This window comes from Prionailurus bengalensis, chromosome B3 (assembly GCF_016509475.1).
Source record: "Prionailurus bengalensis isolate Pbe53 chromosome B3, Fcat_Pben_1.1_paternal_pri, whole genome shotgun sequence".
NCBI lineage: Eukaryota > Metazoa > Chordata > Mammalia > Carnivora > Felidae > Prionailurus > Prionailurus bengalensis.
The window spans coordinates 103,379,456-103,395,417 of NC_057355.1; the positions used below are offsets into that span (position 1 = coordinate 103,379,456).

General features: G+C 40.3%; 1 protein-coding gene across 1 annotated transcript in view; it reads right to left on the minus strand.

The window, feature by feature from the left end:
* Positions 1-15,306, minus strand: part of ATG14 (autophagy related 14) — a 41,879-nt gene extending 26,573 nt beyond the window's left edge. Inside the window, exons 1-3 of the mRNA XM_043556224.1 lie at positions 15,071-15,306; positions 1,467-1,529; positions 81-123 (exon numbers count right to left, since the gene is read on the minus strand). Coding sequence (XP_043412159.1) covers positions 81-123; positions 1,467-1,529; positions 15,071-15,291 — 327 coding nt within the window. The 5' untranslated portion in view covers positions 15,292-15,306. The remainder of the gene's footprint in view (positions 1-80; positions 124-1,466; positions 1,530-15,070) is intronic.
* Positions 15,307-15,962: the final 656 nt, after the last annotated feature.

The window sequence follows — 15,962 nt, forward strand, 5'->3', positions numbered from 1 at the left end:
TGAATTTTTAAGCACTACCAACTTAAAAGCATGTAACCTCACATAGAAAGAGTATTCTTTAAATACTTCTTACAGCTTACCAACTGATCTGTTATCCATTTTCCTTCCATAGCTTTTAACACCCTGTACAGAGAAAAGACAATAATAAATTTTGTAAAGTTCCAAAATGTAAAATCAATGTGTTTTTAAAGTAACTTCTTCAAAATGGCTGGAAATACCAAAGTGGAACTTGGGCATTTAAAAATGTTTTCCAAATTCCCCATTCTCTAATTTTTTTTGTCACCTCCTTCATTCTGTGCTTGAAAAAAAATTTTTTTTTTCAGTTTATTTATTTTGAGAGAGACAGAGAGAGTACAACTGGGGGAGGGGCAGAGAAAGAGGGAGAATCTCAAGCAGGCTCCAAGCTGTTAGCGCAGAGCCCATGTGGAGCTTGAACTCATGAAACTGTAAGATCATAACTGGAGCTGAAATCAAGAGTTCGGATGCTTAACTGACTGAGCCACCCAGGTGCCTCACTTTTTACACTTTTAATACTGCCCAGAACGTTTCTGTAAACATTCATAGTAAATTTCCATAACAACCAGAGCCTCTGTCCTCAGTCATAATCAATCATTTCCATCAGTCATAATTATTAATAACAGTTGCAAGAGTATTCATGATATAAAATGTGGATGTTCAGTTTCTAAAGAAACGGCACAACCTGACATCTGTACAAATCTGTTCTGTGGGGTGAAAGGTTCTATGGAAGAAACAGAAGTTCCTGTGATTAAGTTAGAGAAATGACTTAAATAAATCTAAGCAGGTTTCTGTCAGGTGGGGAGTCTCAGAAGATTTAATCTGCTTACAAATGTGTTCATCAGACCTGGGGTGCATCTGGAGGAAAGCGACTGGGTCAGTTTGGGACAGAAGATTCTACAAGACGATTCTCAAATCCAGAGAGTAGGAGATTCATCAGGGGTGCATGTTAATAACTCAGATTCCAGCGCCTTCCCCCACTCCACACCCAGTGAGTCAGAGTATCTGAGGATAGGATTCCAAGAATCTGCATTTTTAAGGTAGTAACATTAGCTAATGCATGTAGATGATATGCAGACCACAATTTGCAAAAACGGTGATCCTGAAGAAGAAAGATAAATGGAAGGGGTGATGCCCTATAGGACACTTATTTGCCTACTGTTCTGGACCCATTTGCCCCACATCAATTATTAGGGCCAGGGATTTGATTCATCCGTCTAGTCACTGAGTGCCTGCTGTGTACCAGGCACTGGGTCTGATCCCAATATTTTCTAGGAACTTGATAATCTCTCCTATTTTGCTTCTTCCATTTGCACTGCTCTTCCATACTTTGAAATTGTATCCTTACTTCAGCAAGTGAGCAATCCATATATCTGCATACCACAGCACTGAATTAAACCACAGGGTGACAAGAGAACCTCCACACATGGAAAAACAAAAGGGAAACTCACTCTTTTTGAAATTCTTCTTGCTTGCTCTTAAGTTGGTTTAACCTTTCTTTCTTGTCTATAAACCTGTAAGAAAAAAATGTATTGTCTTATTTAAAATGTTCATTCTTTAAATTTTTATTTTATTTTTATTTTTTATTTTAGAGACAGAGAGCTCACGCACAGGGGAGGGAGGGGGGAGAGAGAGGGAGAGAGAGGGAGAAGGAGAGAGAGAGAGAGAGAGGGAGGGAGGGGGAGGGAGGGAGAGAAAGAGAAAGAGAGAGAGAGAGAGAGAGAGAGAGAGAGAGAATATCCAGAGTAGGCTCCAAGCTCAGTGCAGAGATGGACACAGGGCTTGGTCTCATGACCCTGGGGATCATGACCTGAGCTGAAATCAAGAGTTGGATGTTCAACCAAGTGAGCCACCAAGGCACCCCTTAAATATTCATTCTTTTCAGTTCAGTGAGATTTTGCAAACCCCTGAGAGCCAATCATTTCTGCAGAGTCATTTGGAGATGTCACAGTCCTGAAAGTAAGTACACATCTTCTCAGTCGGGTGCACACACAGCTGCTTATGCCATTTGCTCATTTCCAAACTAAGTTCAAATTCTCAGCTTTAAAATTCTTTCATGGGAAGGGCACCTGAGTGGCTCAGTCAGTTAAGCATCCAACTTGGGCTCAGGTCATGATTTCGAGGTTCTTGAGTTCGAGCCCCATATTGGGCTTGGGATTCTCTCTCTCTCTGCCCCTCTCCCACTTGTGCATGCAAAATAAATAAGTCAACCTTAAAAATAAAGATAAATAGGGGTGCCTGGGTGGCTCAGTTGGTTAAGCGTCTGACTTTGGCTCAGGTCATGATCTCATGGTTGGTGGGTTCAAGCCCTGCATCGGGCTCTGTGCTGACAGCTTCAGATTCTATGTCTCCCTCTGCTCCTCCCCCACTTGTGCTCTCTCAAAAGATAAATAAATGTTAAAAAAAAAGGTTTTTTTAATAAAGATAAATAAAATTCTTTCATGGGTTTAGGGGTGCCTGGCTGGCTCAGTCAGTAAAATTCTTTCACGGGTTTATAAAATATGTCCAGAAGCCCCACCCCAAAGGTTAAATTATCTTCTAAAACAGGCACATCAGAGCACTACAGTGAATGTGAATTCAAGGAAACTAAGGCTTCTAATATAAACATGATTTTAATTATTTAGCTTAATTCAATCCTGCTCTCACCTATAAATTGGTTCCTTATAATTTTTAAAGTGTAACGTTTTTTCCTTACTAATTTTATTGCCAGTCATTATGGGCTAACAAGTTACTTAGAACAAGTTATCAAAAGGAAGGGATATCACACTGCAGTTCATTTTCTCTGTCAGTCTTCCACCCTTATCCTTATCATTTTCTTCCTGCTCCCTTATTTGGAGTTTAGCTTGCTCCCCCTCTTTTTTCTTTTCTTTTCTTTGCAGTTTAAGGTAGAAACTTAGATCAATTTAAATCAATTTTAAGCCTCTCTTTTTAATATGACCATATAAAGTCATATTTAGTTAAACCCCCAAAGTTAAAGTATTTTTTAAAGTTTTTAAATTTACTTATTTTGAGAGGGGGAGGGAGGGAAGGAAAGGGAGGGAGAGGGAGAGGAAGAGAGGGAGAGGGGGAGGGGGAGGGGGAGGGGGAGGGAGAGAAAATGAATCCCAAGCAGGCTCTGCACTGTCAGCATGGAGCCCAATGTGGGTCTCGAACTCATGAACCATGATAACATGCATGACCTGAGCTGAAACCAAGAGTTGGATGCTTAACCAACTGAATCACCCAGGCACCCTAACCCCCAAATTATTGATAGGGTATATTTTCATCATCATTTAGTTTGGAATTGCTAATTTTCCATAAATTCCCTCCTTGACCTGTAAGTTATTTAGAAGTATATTGCTTAATTTCCAGATATGTGAGCTTTTCTAGGTAACTTATTGTTTTCTGTGTTTTTGATGTGGTCACAGAATATACTCTATAAGATTTCAATCTTTTGATTTGAGAGGGTCTTATGGCCTTGTATCTGGTATGCCCTGGTGTAAAGTTCCCTGTGCACCTGAAAGAATATGTATCTATAGCTGTTGGATACAGTGTTCTATAAAGGTCAACCAGCTGAAGGTGACTAACAGTGTCATTCAGATCTTCTAGATCTGTGCTATTCACTAAGGTAGTCACCAGTCACATGTGCTACAGAAAAGCTAAAATGTGCCTTGCTGCATTATAAGGATCTGGGTTAAAAAAAAAAAAAAATCATAGGACTAACATCACACAACCGATTTTTAAACAAGTTAACAGTGGCTATTTTCAAAGAAAAAAAAAAAAACAATGATAATGCTATATGCTATAGTAAGTAACATAGTATGGAGTCCAAGATTAGGCTTTTGGCTGTCTCCCAAATTCCTAGCCTAAATGAAAACAACAGAATAGTAACAGCCCCAGAAATCTCTTTCCTTAAAATCATCCAGGTTAAAAGGAGTCTGAAATATCATTTCTACTTCAAAATGGAAGGGATTGATACACAAATGGATAAAGACAATGTGGTAAATATACATGATGAAGTATTATTCCCCTGTAAAAAAAGAGTAAGACCTTGCCATTTGGGACAACATGGATAGACCTAGAGGGAATTATGCTAAGTGAAAAAAGTCAGACACAGAAAGACAAATACCGTATGATTTCACTTATATGGAGAATCTAGAAAACAAAACAGACAAGAAAATACTTAAATACTGATTACTAACTGGTGGTTGCCATAGGGGAGGTGGGTCGGGGTGGAGGGGAAAAATAAAGGGGATTAAGAGGGACAAACTTCCCATTATGAAATAAATAAGTCATGGAGATGAAAAGTACATAGTCAATGATGTAATAACATTGTATGGTGTGACAGATGGTGACTACACTTACAGCGATGAGCACTGAGTAATGAATAGAAGTGTCAAATCAGTATGTTGTACACCTGAAACTAATACAACATTGCATGTTAATTATACTTCAATTTTAAAAAGAGAAAAAGAAGGGATAAAAAATTCTAATTATGACCCTACCATTTAATAGTCACTGAAAATGTAAAATGTATGTTAAGAGAGCAAATCAAGTAATTTTATACATTTGTATGACTAAATTAAAATAAAAAAAATTCAGTTCTTCAGTTGTACTAACCATATTTCAATAGCCACATACAGCTGCTGGCTAGACTACTTGACGGGAAAGATACAAAACATCATCGCAGAAAGTTGTACCAAGAGCACTGCAATGGCGAGTAAGGTAGTAGTTACTACTAGACTTGAAACAGTACTAGAACACTCCAAAACCAGTATGGAATCTAGACAAACCCATAGATTCACCAGTTAATTTATCAGGCATCTAGTCTGTGTCTGCAACTTACAGCAAAGCATCTTCCAGAATATAAAGAAATCTAATTACATAGATTACTGTGTATTCTTGGACACATTATTGACATATGCTTCCATTTCCATGTATCAAAAATGAGAAACTAATGGTATTTACTTCTACCTCACTGAGGCTACGTGGTGATTCATGTCCTAATAACCTGAAGATGACAAATTTACAAGACTCATCAGACCAGGCAAACAAATGACTGACATGGAGGATGAAATCTCGCTTTTAGAGACTATAAAAGTTCTTCTTTCAGATCTGTTGTACAAATGCCACTTGGCACTAAAACAAATTGGGAAGACAAACAACCGTGCCCAGCCTTATACTGAGCTGGTTCTCTTGGGCTTTGTTAAAAACAAACTTAAAATGTAAATATGCAGTTGCCAGCAGGAATAATAAACAAAAGATAACAACAATTCCTACCGTATCAAACACTTCTGAGTCATGTTATTCTTCAGGAAGGAAATTAAAAATAGGTGGTGTTAACAAAGCTAAACAGTGGAGTGGATGAGATCAAGGAATGTGGCCAGGTCAGCATTTCAACTGCTCATCTGCACACTCATCCGTTCTCTGCATTCTCCATCACACCACTGATGGAAAGATAAAAAAAATCCACTCCACAATTTTGTGCTCTCTCAATCTGGTTTCCAAGAGGTAGAAAGATTCATACAATCATCACACTCAACTAGATTTAAGGATACATGTTTTACCAAAGAAGGGGGGAAGAAGGAAATGTTTTATGTACTGCCTTTCAAGGAGGGCTGATCACGTAAAATATCTGGTCTTTTTCCAGGTCAGAACATACACACTAATTTCAATCTTTAACAAACACACAGAATCTCACTGAGTGGACATCCTATCGTTTATTCATATGAACTCCTACTCATGAACATGGGCATCATTTCAGAATTTTCACTCTTTATCAGTAATGTTATAAGTGAATATCCTAGTGCACAAATCTTTAAAAGCTTTTATTTCTCAGAAATTCCTATAAATAAAATAAACTGCTGGGTCAAATACTTACATGCTAAATTCTGGCAGTTGGCTTTAAATTTCCTCGCAATCATTTCATATAATTTACAACCCCACCAACAGGGAGTAACAGAACCTGTTTTAACTCACTCTCTCCAAAGACTGCACATTTCTTTTTACTCTTTACTAAATTAATCAGCCTCCTACCCCTTCCCCCAAAGATAGTTCATAATTCATTTATTTGTCTTTCTTTATTTCACTATTAGAAATGTTGGAATGCCTTTTCCTTATTGACTACTTACTTCTCTTTTATTGTTCCCCTATGTCTTTTGTTCATTTTTCTAATAGCTTTTTTAAGGGCTATGAGGGAAATTAGCCATTTTTCTTTCCAACATCATGACATTATTTTTTCTCAATTTGCTTTCTGCCTACTTATGTTTCTGCTTTAGAGAACTTTCCAAACTTTTACACAGATACATTTAGCAATTATTTTGATGTCGAATGACTCTAGTTTTGTGTTGTTTTCTGAAAGGAGTCTGCCAGTGAACCTGTACCATGCACCAGGGCTTTTACAACACTATTTGTTATATTTTCTCTCCCAATTTAAAAATACCTTGTATATTATTTACCAGTTCCTCCAAAACTTAAGAGTTGTTTTTTTCCCTAAAAAAGCACTTCCTTAAATGGACTTCGTCTCCTAAATTCTTCCATACTTTTGCAACGATGATCTTTTTCCCCCATTAACAAAGTACTCCCTTAAACTGACTTTCAAACAGTCCCCCTGCAACAGAGAGTGATGAGAATTAGGAGCCCGTGGTCACACAGCACCCGGGTGGTACCAGAGTTGGCACATGGCCCAGTTTGGGGCATTACGCCTGTCTGGGCTAACCTGGGGATGGGTTAGAGCCGGCCCTGCGAAGGGAAGGAAGGCATTAAAAGCAAAGGAAATGTTGCTGTTTCACAAGGCAAAGAGCTACTTTATCCGCACCAACACATCTCAACACAGCAGGTAGGATAACAGGGTTAGGAGTGTGCTGCTGCTGAGGCATCAGTCAAGAGTGTGAGCCCCGTCACTCCACGCTGTTCCAGGGCCACAGACCATCATGGGCGACTGAGTGGATCTATTCACAGGCTGGACTATTCACACAAACCTGCTTCATACCACGAGAAAACAGCACCAGGGCATGTACTCTATCAGGGATCCATATTATTAATTCTATTAATTCTAGGTGATAACATCCTCATAACACCCATAACTTAGAGTACTATGTCCTAAGCATATCCTTTCCTACAATAACTCTAATCCCTCCATCTGCCTGCCCAGTGCTTACCCTCATCCTAGAGATCTTTGTGCCTAAGAATATGGCAACAGAAAAGTCTGAGAAATACTAATGAATTTTGAGAAAGGCAAATAATAATAACCTTTCAAATATGGAGTTGAGAGACTTAAAAAATATTAAACCCTTTGAACCAGCTAGTGCAGTTCAAAGAAATAGAGATGAGATGAATATTTATGTTTGAAGGTACCAATCACAAAATCAGTCATAACAGCAAAAATTGGACACAATGTTAATGTTCAATAGGAGAATGATTTATTAAATGATACTATACTGCCATGCAGGACGTTGTAACATTTTTGAGGACAAGACATGAGCATGTGTTTTAGGAGATGTTGGGGGCGGGGGGGGGGGGAATGCACAACACACTATGTACACATGTTATGATTCCAAATGAAAAAACGTATTAAGCACGCACGTGTGTGCACGCATGCACACACACACACACAAGGCTGGAAGGAGATACAACAAATTATTAACAGAGATGTGGGAATACAGATAAAGTCTTTCCTTCTTTAGGTATTTCTGTACTTTATAAGTTTTCTACAATAATCACATGTACATCTATAATCAGAAAAAAAAAGATGCTAATCGAAATTTCTCATGCTCCTTCTTAGAGGATCACATACACCATAAAAATATATACATAATCCCCTAAAAGTACCTAAATTCTTAGGTCTCCTGAGACAGATTATAGTCCTTGGGTTCCTTAAATCTAAAAGGGAAAATGAGCATGAATAGCTTTTAGGTCACTGGTGGGGAAGACTCCCTATCTCTGATTTGGACATTAGGTTTGTTACAAGAATTAATAATTTCTGGCTCTAGAAATAAGGCAGTGAGGCTTCCCAGGCAAAAGTGAGAGAGCACAGCCTGTGCCTGGGAAAGAGAACACAGCAATCTCCCTTATACAAGTAGAGATTGTTGAAGAACTAAATACTTCTTCAATTAAAATACTAACCAGTAAGAATTACTAGTCACCAAATTTTTTTCCTTAAATTCTTTAGGCATACAAGGGTATGATGTTTACTGACAAATGTAATATGAAAAAACAAAACAAAACAAAACAAGATGTGGTCCAGATCAGGACGGTTCTTTTATGTTAGAATATGAGAAAATACAGTAAAAATATACTCCGCTAGGGGGAATGAAGGCTAAGTCATTAAAAGAAAATAGAAACGAAACCACTGTTTAGTTTCCTCACTTGTAAAATGGGAATAAAGCTTACCCTACTTGGTTGCAAGGGTTAAATAAGATAAATGCGAACATAAGGTACAACTTATTAGCATGTAATGCATGTTAGTTTCCCTTTTCTTCACTGCAATGAGTGATTTTGTACTTAATCTTACTAATGTATTAAAATAAACTACATATATAAAAATATAGTTCAGATCTGGAAGTGAGTTTAAGAACTAGCATAGCCCAGGAGTAAGATACAAATACTCTGAATTGCCTCATGTTGAAAATAGGTTAATAACTCATGGGTCTGCGATAGGGAACAAACGAGATTATGTGAAAGCCTTTTATAAATTCTAAAAGGCATAACGAAAGAGCAGCCATTGACACTGACAGAAAACAGAAGTTGTATTTTCTCAGCAGACCCACAGACGTTGGCACAAATACAATTAATAAGCTGCATGGGATGGGAGTTGAGACCCTTTCTGAAGGACATAAACAGCAGTAAGGTTGATAAACTCTTATCTAAAGATGGAGTGTTTAGCCACCCGTAGAGCTTTTGTTCTGCTAAGAAGGTATACAAACGTGGGTGCAGAAATGAATTCTCAAGACAGCAGATTCTTTTTTTTTTAAGTTTATTTATTTTTTTAGAGGGAGAGAGCGTGCATGCACGTGTAAATGAGGGAGGAGCAGAGAGAGAGGAGAAAGAGAATCCCAAGCAGGCTCCATGCTGCCAGTGCAGAGCCCAACATGGGTTTCAATTTCACAACCATGAGATCATGACCTGAGAGAAACCAAGAGTCGGACACTTAACTGACTGAGCCACCCAGGTGCCCCCTTCGAGACAGATTTTTTTTAATGTTTATTTTTGAGAGAACACAAGTAGGGGAGGGGCAGAGAGAGGGGGACAGAGGATCCAAAGCAGGCTTTGCACTGACAAGAGAGAGCCCAATGCAGGGCTCAAACTCACAAACCGTGAGATCATGACCTGAGCTGAAGTCGGATGCTCAACCAACTGAGCCACCTACGTGTCCCAAGACAGTACATTCTTATAGGCTACAATGAGTGACAACCAAAAAGATCCTGGAGAGAGAACAGAAATATCTAAAGAATAATTTTTTTGATGTTGGGTGTGTCTTCCCCCTTGAAATTTTCAGTAACATCTAGGATTTTCTGCTCATCTTTTATCCCACCACTCTTTTTAGCACCCCTATTTGTTTCCTGGTAAAAGCATAACATATATTCTTAAAACTCATCAGTGACCACAATGCCACATCATTCCTGAAAACCTACTTATAAAAGCAATAGCTGGGGCGCCTGGGTGGTGCAGTCGGTTAAGCGACCGACTTCAGCCAGGTCACAATCTCACGGCCCGTGAGTTCGAGCCCCGCATCGGGCTCTGGGCTGATGGCTCAGAGCCTGGAGCCTGTTTCCAATTCTGTGTCTCCCTCTCTCTCTGCCCCTCCCCCGTTCATGCTCTGTCTCTCTCTGTCCCCAAAATAAATAAACGTTGAAAAAAAAATTAAAAAAAAAGCAATAGCCATATGCTTATAAATGTCTTTTTTGATCCAAGTTAAGGTAACTGGTTCCTAAACCTACAGGCAGATTTTCTGGAGTGCTGTTGTCTGTTGTACTCAGATTATGTTTCCCGTCCCATTCCTACACCTATCATAACCTGGTAACCAATTTCTTTCCAGTCTTGAGTGGAAAGATTATTTAACTTGTCAGTTATCTATTGGGTAACAGTATTATGTTTGCCGTCAAATAATGTACACCAGAAAATTATGTTCCCATAAAAAGCCCCATAATTTAAAAATGTTCACCAGTACAAGATCCAAAGAAGATTGTGTTGAGAGTACTGCTTAATATCATTCCTCTTTCATCTCTTAAAGAAGCACACAAGCTGGGACGCCTGGGTGGCTCAGTTGGTGAAGCATCCGACTCTTGATTTTGGCTCAGGTCATGATCTCACAGTTTGTGGGACTGAACCCTGTGTCAAGATCTGTGCTGACAGTACAGAGCCTGCTCGGATTCTCTCTCTCTCTCTCTCTCTCTCTGCCCCTCCCTCCCTCACTCTCTCTTTCAGAATAAACTTAAAACAAACAAACAAAAAAAGCAGCGCACAAGCTAAAAGGCAGATGAAAATCAGAGAAAAAAGTGGATATTGTTTTAGGAATGGGACCAAGGTGGGGGGTGAGGAAAGGATAGCATTGGTGAGGATACCAAGATTTTAAGTCTTCCCACTGAACATTAACAGAAAAAGAATCATTCAGATATTTTTCAATCAATCTACCCGCCAAACTCATTTAGTCCACAGAGTTATACAAAGACACGTTCCCTTCTTAGGAGTCAAAGGAACTAATTGTGGTGAGGTAGATTGTTCATTAATATCTAATTTTCTTTGAACTGCACAATTAAAACCTTTACAATTAGCTAGTCTATTAACAAAAACTGAAAAAACACATTTACAAGAATTTTGATATGCATTGTAATGTTCAAGATCTACGTACGCACAGCTAATTTGGCTAATTTGCTGAAAAGAATCAGAGGTTAAACAAGTGTTTTTAAACTGTGCTGTAAGTGTCCATATTTTATTTCCAAGTGTTTTCCCACAGTTAGTGAGGGGCTTTTCATAAAGTAAAGGGGAAAAAAGTCTGAAGGCAAAGAAGACAAAAATGTTTTATAATACTGAAGACAGTGAAATATCTCACAATCAAGCTATGACCTGCACAATTGAAGGCTTGTTAGTAGTAAGTGTAAATCCTTGAGAGCAAGAGACCTTTCTCCTCTGTAACTTGGCAGGATGTTTTATGGAGACAGCTGTATCCATTAAGAGCTCATTAAGAATGATTTGACTATTAGGACAGTGGTCCTGGGTCTTAAAAGATTCTTACATCGTACTAGATACAGGGCACTGTTCTGGGAACAAAGGAAAACAAAACAAAACAAAACAGTCCACTTGTTAAGGAACGCACAGTTGGGAAAAGGGAGAGATGGTGGGAGAAGCGAAGCTAGTTAGGCAGACCACTGTGGCAGTCCTGTTATCACTGAGCCCTAAAATGCCGTTTTTTATTTAAAAAAAAAAAAAATGCCTTTTTTATCTCTAAATTTTGAATGGTTCTGGTATTTCTGCTTAGTCAGAAAAAGAAACCCACTATTACACACTCCTCTTCTGAAAACTCACTTTAATTTTCAGATTTAGCAAAAAATTTCTATCTCCATTTTTAAATTTTTTTTTCAACATTTGTTTATTTTTGGGACAGAGAGAGACAGAGCATGAATGGGGGAGGGGCAGAGAGAGAGGGAGACACAGAATCAGAAACAGGCTCCAGGCTCTGAGCCATCAGCCCAGAGCCTGACGCAGGGCTCGAACTCACGGGCCGTGAGATCGTGACCTGGCTGAAGTCGGACGCTTAACCGACTGCGCCACCCAGGCGCCCCATCTATCTCCATTTTTAAAGTGGTATTACCTTTACCATTCTCTGAACAGTATGCCTACTATGTACTACCCACTGCTGCTGCACAAAGCACTGGTGATCCGACTGAACAAAACCAGAATTCATGCCTTCGTGGAACTACATTCTGGATGGAGATATCTTCCTCAAATAAACAACATTTTGTATCATGCTCAGCACCATGAAAGAACTGCATATTGCAACAGAAAAGAATGGGGAGAGACGGAAGTGCAAAACTACCTTAGTAAAGGACAGGGAAGGCCTTGCTGAGGAAGTGACGTTTTTAAGTAGGGACATGAAAGACAAAGTGCCAATCAAGAGAAAAAGTGTTCAGGCACAAGGAGCAGTAAGGGAAAAGGCCCAGTGGTGGAAAAAGTTTCATGTCTTTGAGGATTTGAGAGAAGGTCCCTGACTATGGAGAAGTATGAAGGAGCACGGCAGAAGTTTCTTTCCTGAGTGCTTAATATATGCTAGACATCACGCTAAGTACTTTAATGCACGCCCTTACATGAGCACTACCAAACCTATGAAGTTAGGGTCCCCTCCCCCTTTTCAAAATGAAATAAACAAGCATAGGAGATATTAAGAAACTTGTTCAAAATCACACAGCAAGTGGTAGAGTGTGGATTCAATTCAATGAAGCATGAATCCAAAGCCCACACTTTAACTCAAACTTACAGCCAAAGTTAGAAGATAAACAGTAGACAAATCAAGTGGAGCTTCAAATGCCACATTAAGGAGCTGAAATTTTATTTTAAATGCAGTGGAAAGCCACTGAGAAGTTTAAACAAAACTGTGACATTATCTGATTTACATTTCTTCTGTGGCTGCTGTGTGGAGGAGTTGTATGTGTAAACGAAAGGAAATCAATAAGCAGTTGGGAGAGAAATGATGGCTGTCTGGACTAGAAGTAAACCAATTCAGGATCTATCTTGGAGCAGATAAAATTAGCCTTGCAATGATTTGGATACATGGAATAAGAAAAAAGGGAAAGTCTCAACTCCTAAGCTTCTGGATTTAGTAACAAATGGATCATGATGGATAATCATGAAATGGTTTAGGATCAGACTAAGTTTAGGAAAAAGGGACAGTCATTCAATCATTTGACAAATCTTTATTAAGCTTCTATTATGTGAAGCAGACTACAAAACTGGTAAAGTTTCATCTTCACAGAGCTTCCATCACTGGGGTGGGAGTGGGGGGAAGGCAGACAAATTAATATATAAACCATAAGATAGTGCTAAGTGCTAAAGAAAACAACAAAGCAGGTTAAGTGGAAAAAGAGGTCACTATTTTAATTAAATGGTTAGAGGTTCTCCAATGTATGAGCAGAGCCCTAAAGGAAACAAAGGAAGCAGGCTGAAGATTTCTTGGAGAAAAGAGTTCCTGACAGTTTGAGTAAGACTGCAATAGCTCCGAGACAGGAGTGTTCTTGGTATGTTTGAGGACTGGCAATGTCAGGGTGGTATAGCAGATGAGGTAAGTCAAATATAGGAGATCAGAGAAGAAGAGACAGCATGGAACTTTTGTTAAGGACTTTGCCTTTTTTCTTTTTTTTAATACTTTGGGTAAAACAGGAAACCCTTCCAAGATTGAAGATTTGAAGAATGGAAGAGAAATGTTACTCCAGCTGCAATACGTAGGAAATTACACTATGAGGGAGCAAGGGTGGAAGCAGAAACTCAAGAGTCAATAATCCTCTGGCAGATCAGACCAGGAGCTAGTGAAAGGGTCAGTTTTAGACAGGTTTTTAAGAACAAATAGGATTTGTTGATGGGATTAGATATGGTGGCTTTGAGAGAAGTCAAGAAAGGCTGGCAGGGTTTTTTGACCTGTATCAAAAAAGAATGAGATGACCATTTACTGGGTTAGGATGAGCATGGGAGGAAGAACAGATTTATCATGGAAAACCATGAGTTCAGTCTGCCATATTAAGATGGAGATACTTATTACAAATTTAGAGACAGATGTTGAGTAGGCAGCTCTTTACTGGATTTCAGAGAGGTCTGGATTGGAGACACAAGTCTGGCAGTCTTTAGCATTCATGAGAATGTATCTGGGAAAAAGTACAGACAGAGAAGAGAGTCCAGAACTGAAGCCTTGATAAACTCCATCAGTTAGACATTTCCGTCGCATGCCTAGTAGTCTTATAAGAAAGCAACTGATTTCATTTTTAAAGCTATCACTTATTACACCAGCAGTTTCTAAAGTCATCAAGTGCATCAATGAGACACAGCAATGAACTAAAAAGATACACAAATCTCAAAAGAGAAACTCCATTTATGATCAGAGAAATACTAGGAACTCAAAATATTTCCAAATATAGAGGTGGTACAATCCAGTGGTTAGGTGCACAATATATGGGTTCATGCTGCCTGGATTTTAATTCTGATTCTTATGCTCATTATCTGTGTGACCAAGACAAGGCACTTACTGTGCAGCTTCCTCAAGAGTAAGTTGGAGGTAATAACATATTGGGCTGTTGCAAATGAATTAATACCCGAACTTTCACGCTCAAAAAGCTCTTACTATCAATGACACTAAATCACTGAAACAAACGTTGAGACCCTGCAGTTAATCAGACTAATTTTTCAATTATCTTAACCAGGGACTTGTAGCTCTGTGTTTAGATTTCAAAACAAGGCCAAAACATGTTCCTAAATTCAATTCTCTTAACTAAGGGTCTGTGGCTCCCAGTCTGGATTTTTACAGAAGCCAAAACACATTGCCAAAAGTCTTAGCATCCTTGGAGGCATAGGGGGAAAGGGAGCAACTAGCTAGTCCTAATCATACACCAGAGTAAGCGTGTCTCATAACAAGGTCCAGCTGTGACACAGGGTATCACGGCCCCGAATCCTTCTTAACCAGTTATCTGATTCTCTTCTGGTGTCTCCTCCAGAGAATGAATGTGCTTTAGAACACAAAGGTTAAACCAAGCTTTTGAATGGAAGTGCAGCAAAGTGCCGAGAATGCAACTCTATGGGAGCAATAGGGGAAGACTTATCCAGAGTCACCATCTATTCCTTTATCTTTAGTACCCAGGAGCACCGTGGGGTCTCTTCTCCCGCGGGTTACGGGGAAACCGCGACCTTCCTCATCTGGTCCCCACCCCCCGACCCTGACCCCTGGGAGCAAAGCGCCGGCGCAAAGCAGCTACCCACCCTCCCCATTCCCCTCCTCTCTCCGGGCCCCGGACGCGGGCCCCAGGCTCAAACCTCACTATTCGCCGAGCGGGAGGAGACACTCGGGAAAGAAACAATAGAGCCGGAGCGGCTGCCGTACCTCTCCCGGTCGCGGCCGTCGAAGTAGACGAAATCGCCGTTCTGGACGCACTTGGCGCAGGTCAGCCGCCGGCGGGTGGTGTTGCACAGCGGACAACGCTCGACTGCCACGTACAGCCCCTCCGCGTCGTCCACGGAGTCCACCAGGTCCCGGGCGAGCGGCCGGGGCCCGCAGCCAGGAGCCTCCAGCGACCGGGCTCCCTTCCCACTGGGAGACGCCATGATGGCCTGAGAGCAGAGCCAGTCACGTGGGATTTTGTTTTCAACCAGGTGCATCCTGGGCGAGGAGGAGGGGCCTGGGGTGGTGCCGAGAGGGCGGGCGGGATCCCCGCGAGCCCCTCGCCCAGCCTCTCAGAGCTGTCTGCCAGGCCTGCTGGCGGGAGGCGCTGTTACTTTTCCTTACGGCTTGAGGGGCAGCGCGCCCCCAGCGGGGAGAATTGTGTTAGAGGGGCGGGCCAGCCAAACAAAATGTCATCATCCGCTTGATCGTGCCAGGGCTACAAGTTAACGCCACAAACTTGTGCAAGAAATAGTAACACAATGCCCTAGGGATTTGGGGAAAACGGGCTGGGAACAAAATCAGAGAATTTCTTTAATTCGCTATGGATGCTTTTAAATTTGGTTAAAACTACAGCAAACAAAGTTGGGCGAGGAGTCTGGGTTTTGGAAAGAGGTTGTATTTCGGCTCACTCACCTCCTCTATAGCTTTGTGATTTGGTCTGTACTCGTGTTCTTATCTGTTAAATGGAGATAGTTAACAGTACCTACCAAACGTTGGGAGGATTAAAAATACGTTTAACAGTAATCTGTTAGCAATCTGACAGTACTTTACTGATAATAGCGAACCAGTGGAATCAATCCAAAGAAATCAAAGTTATCTTTCTGAAAACTGA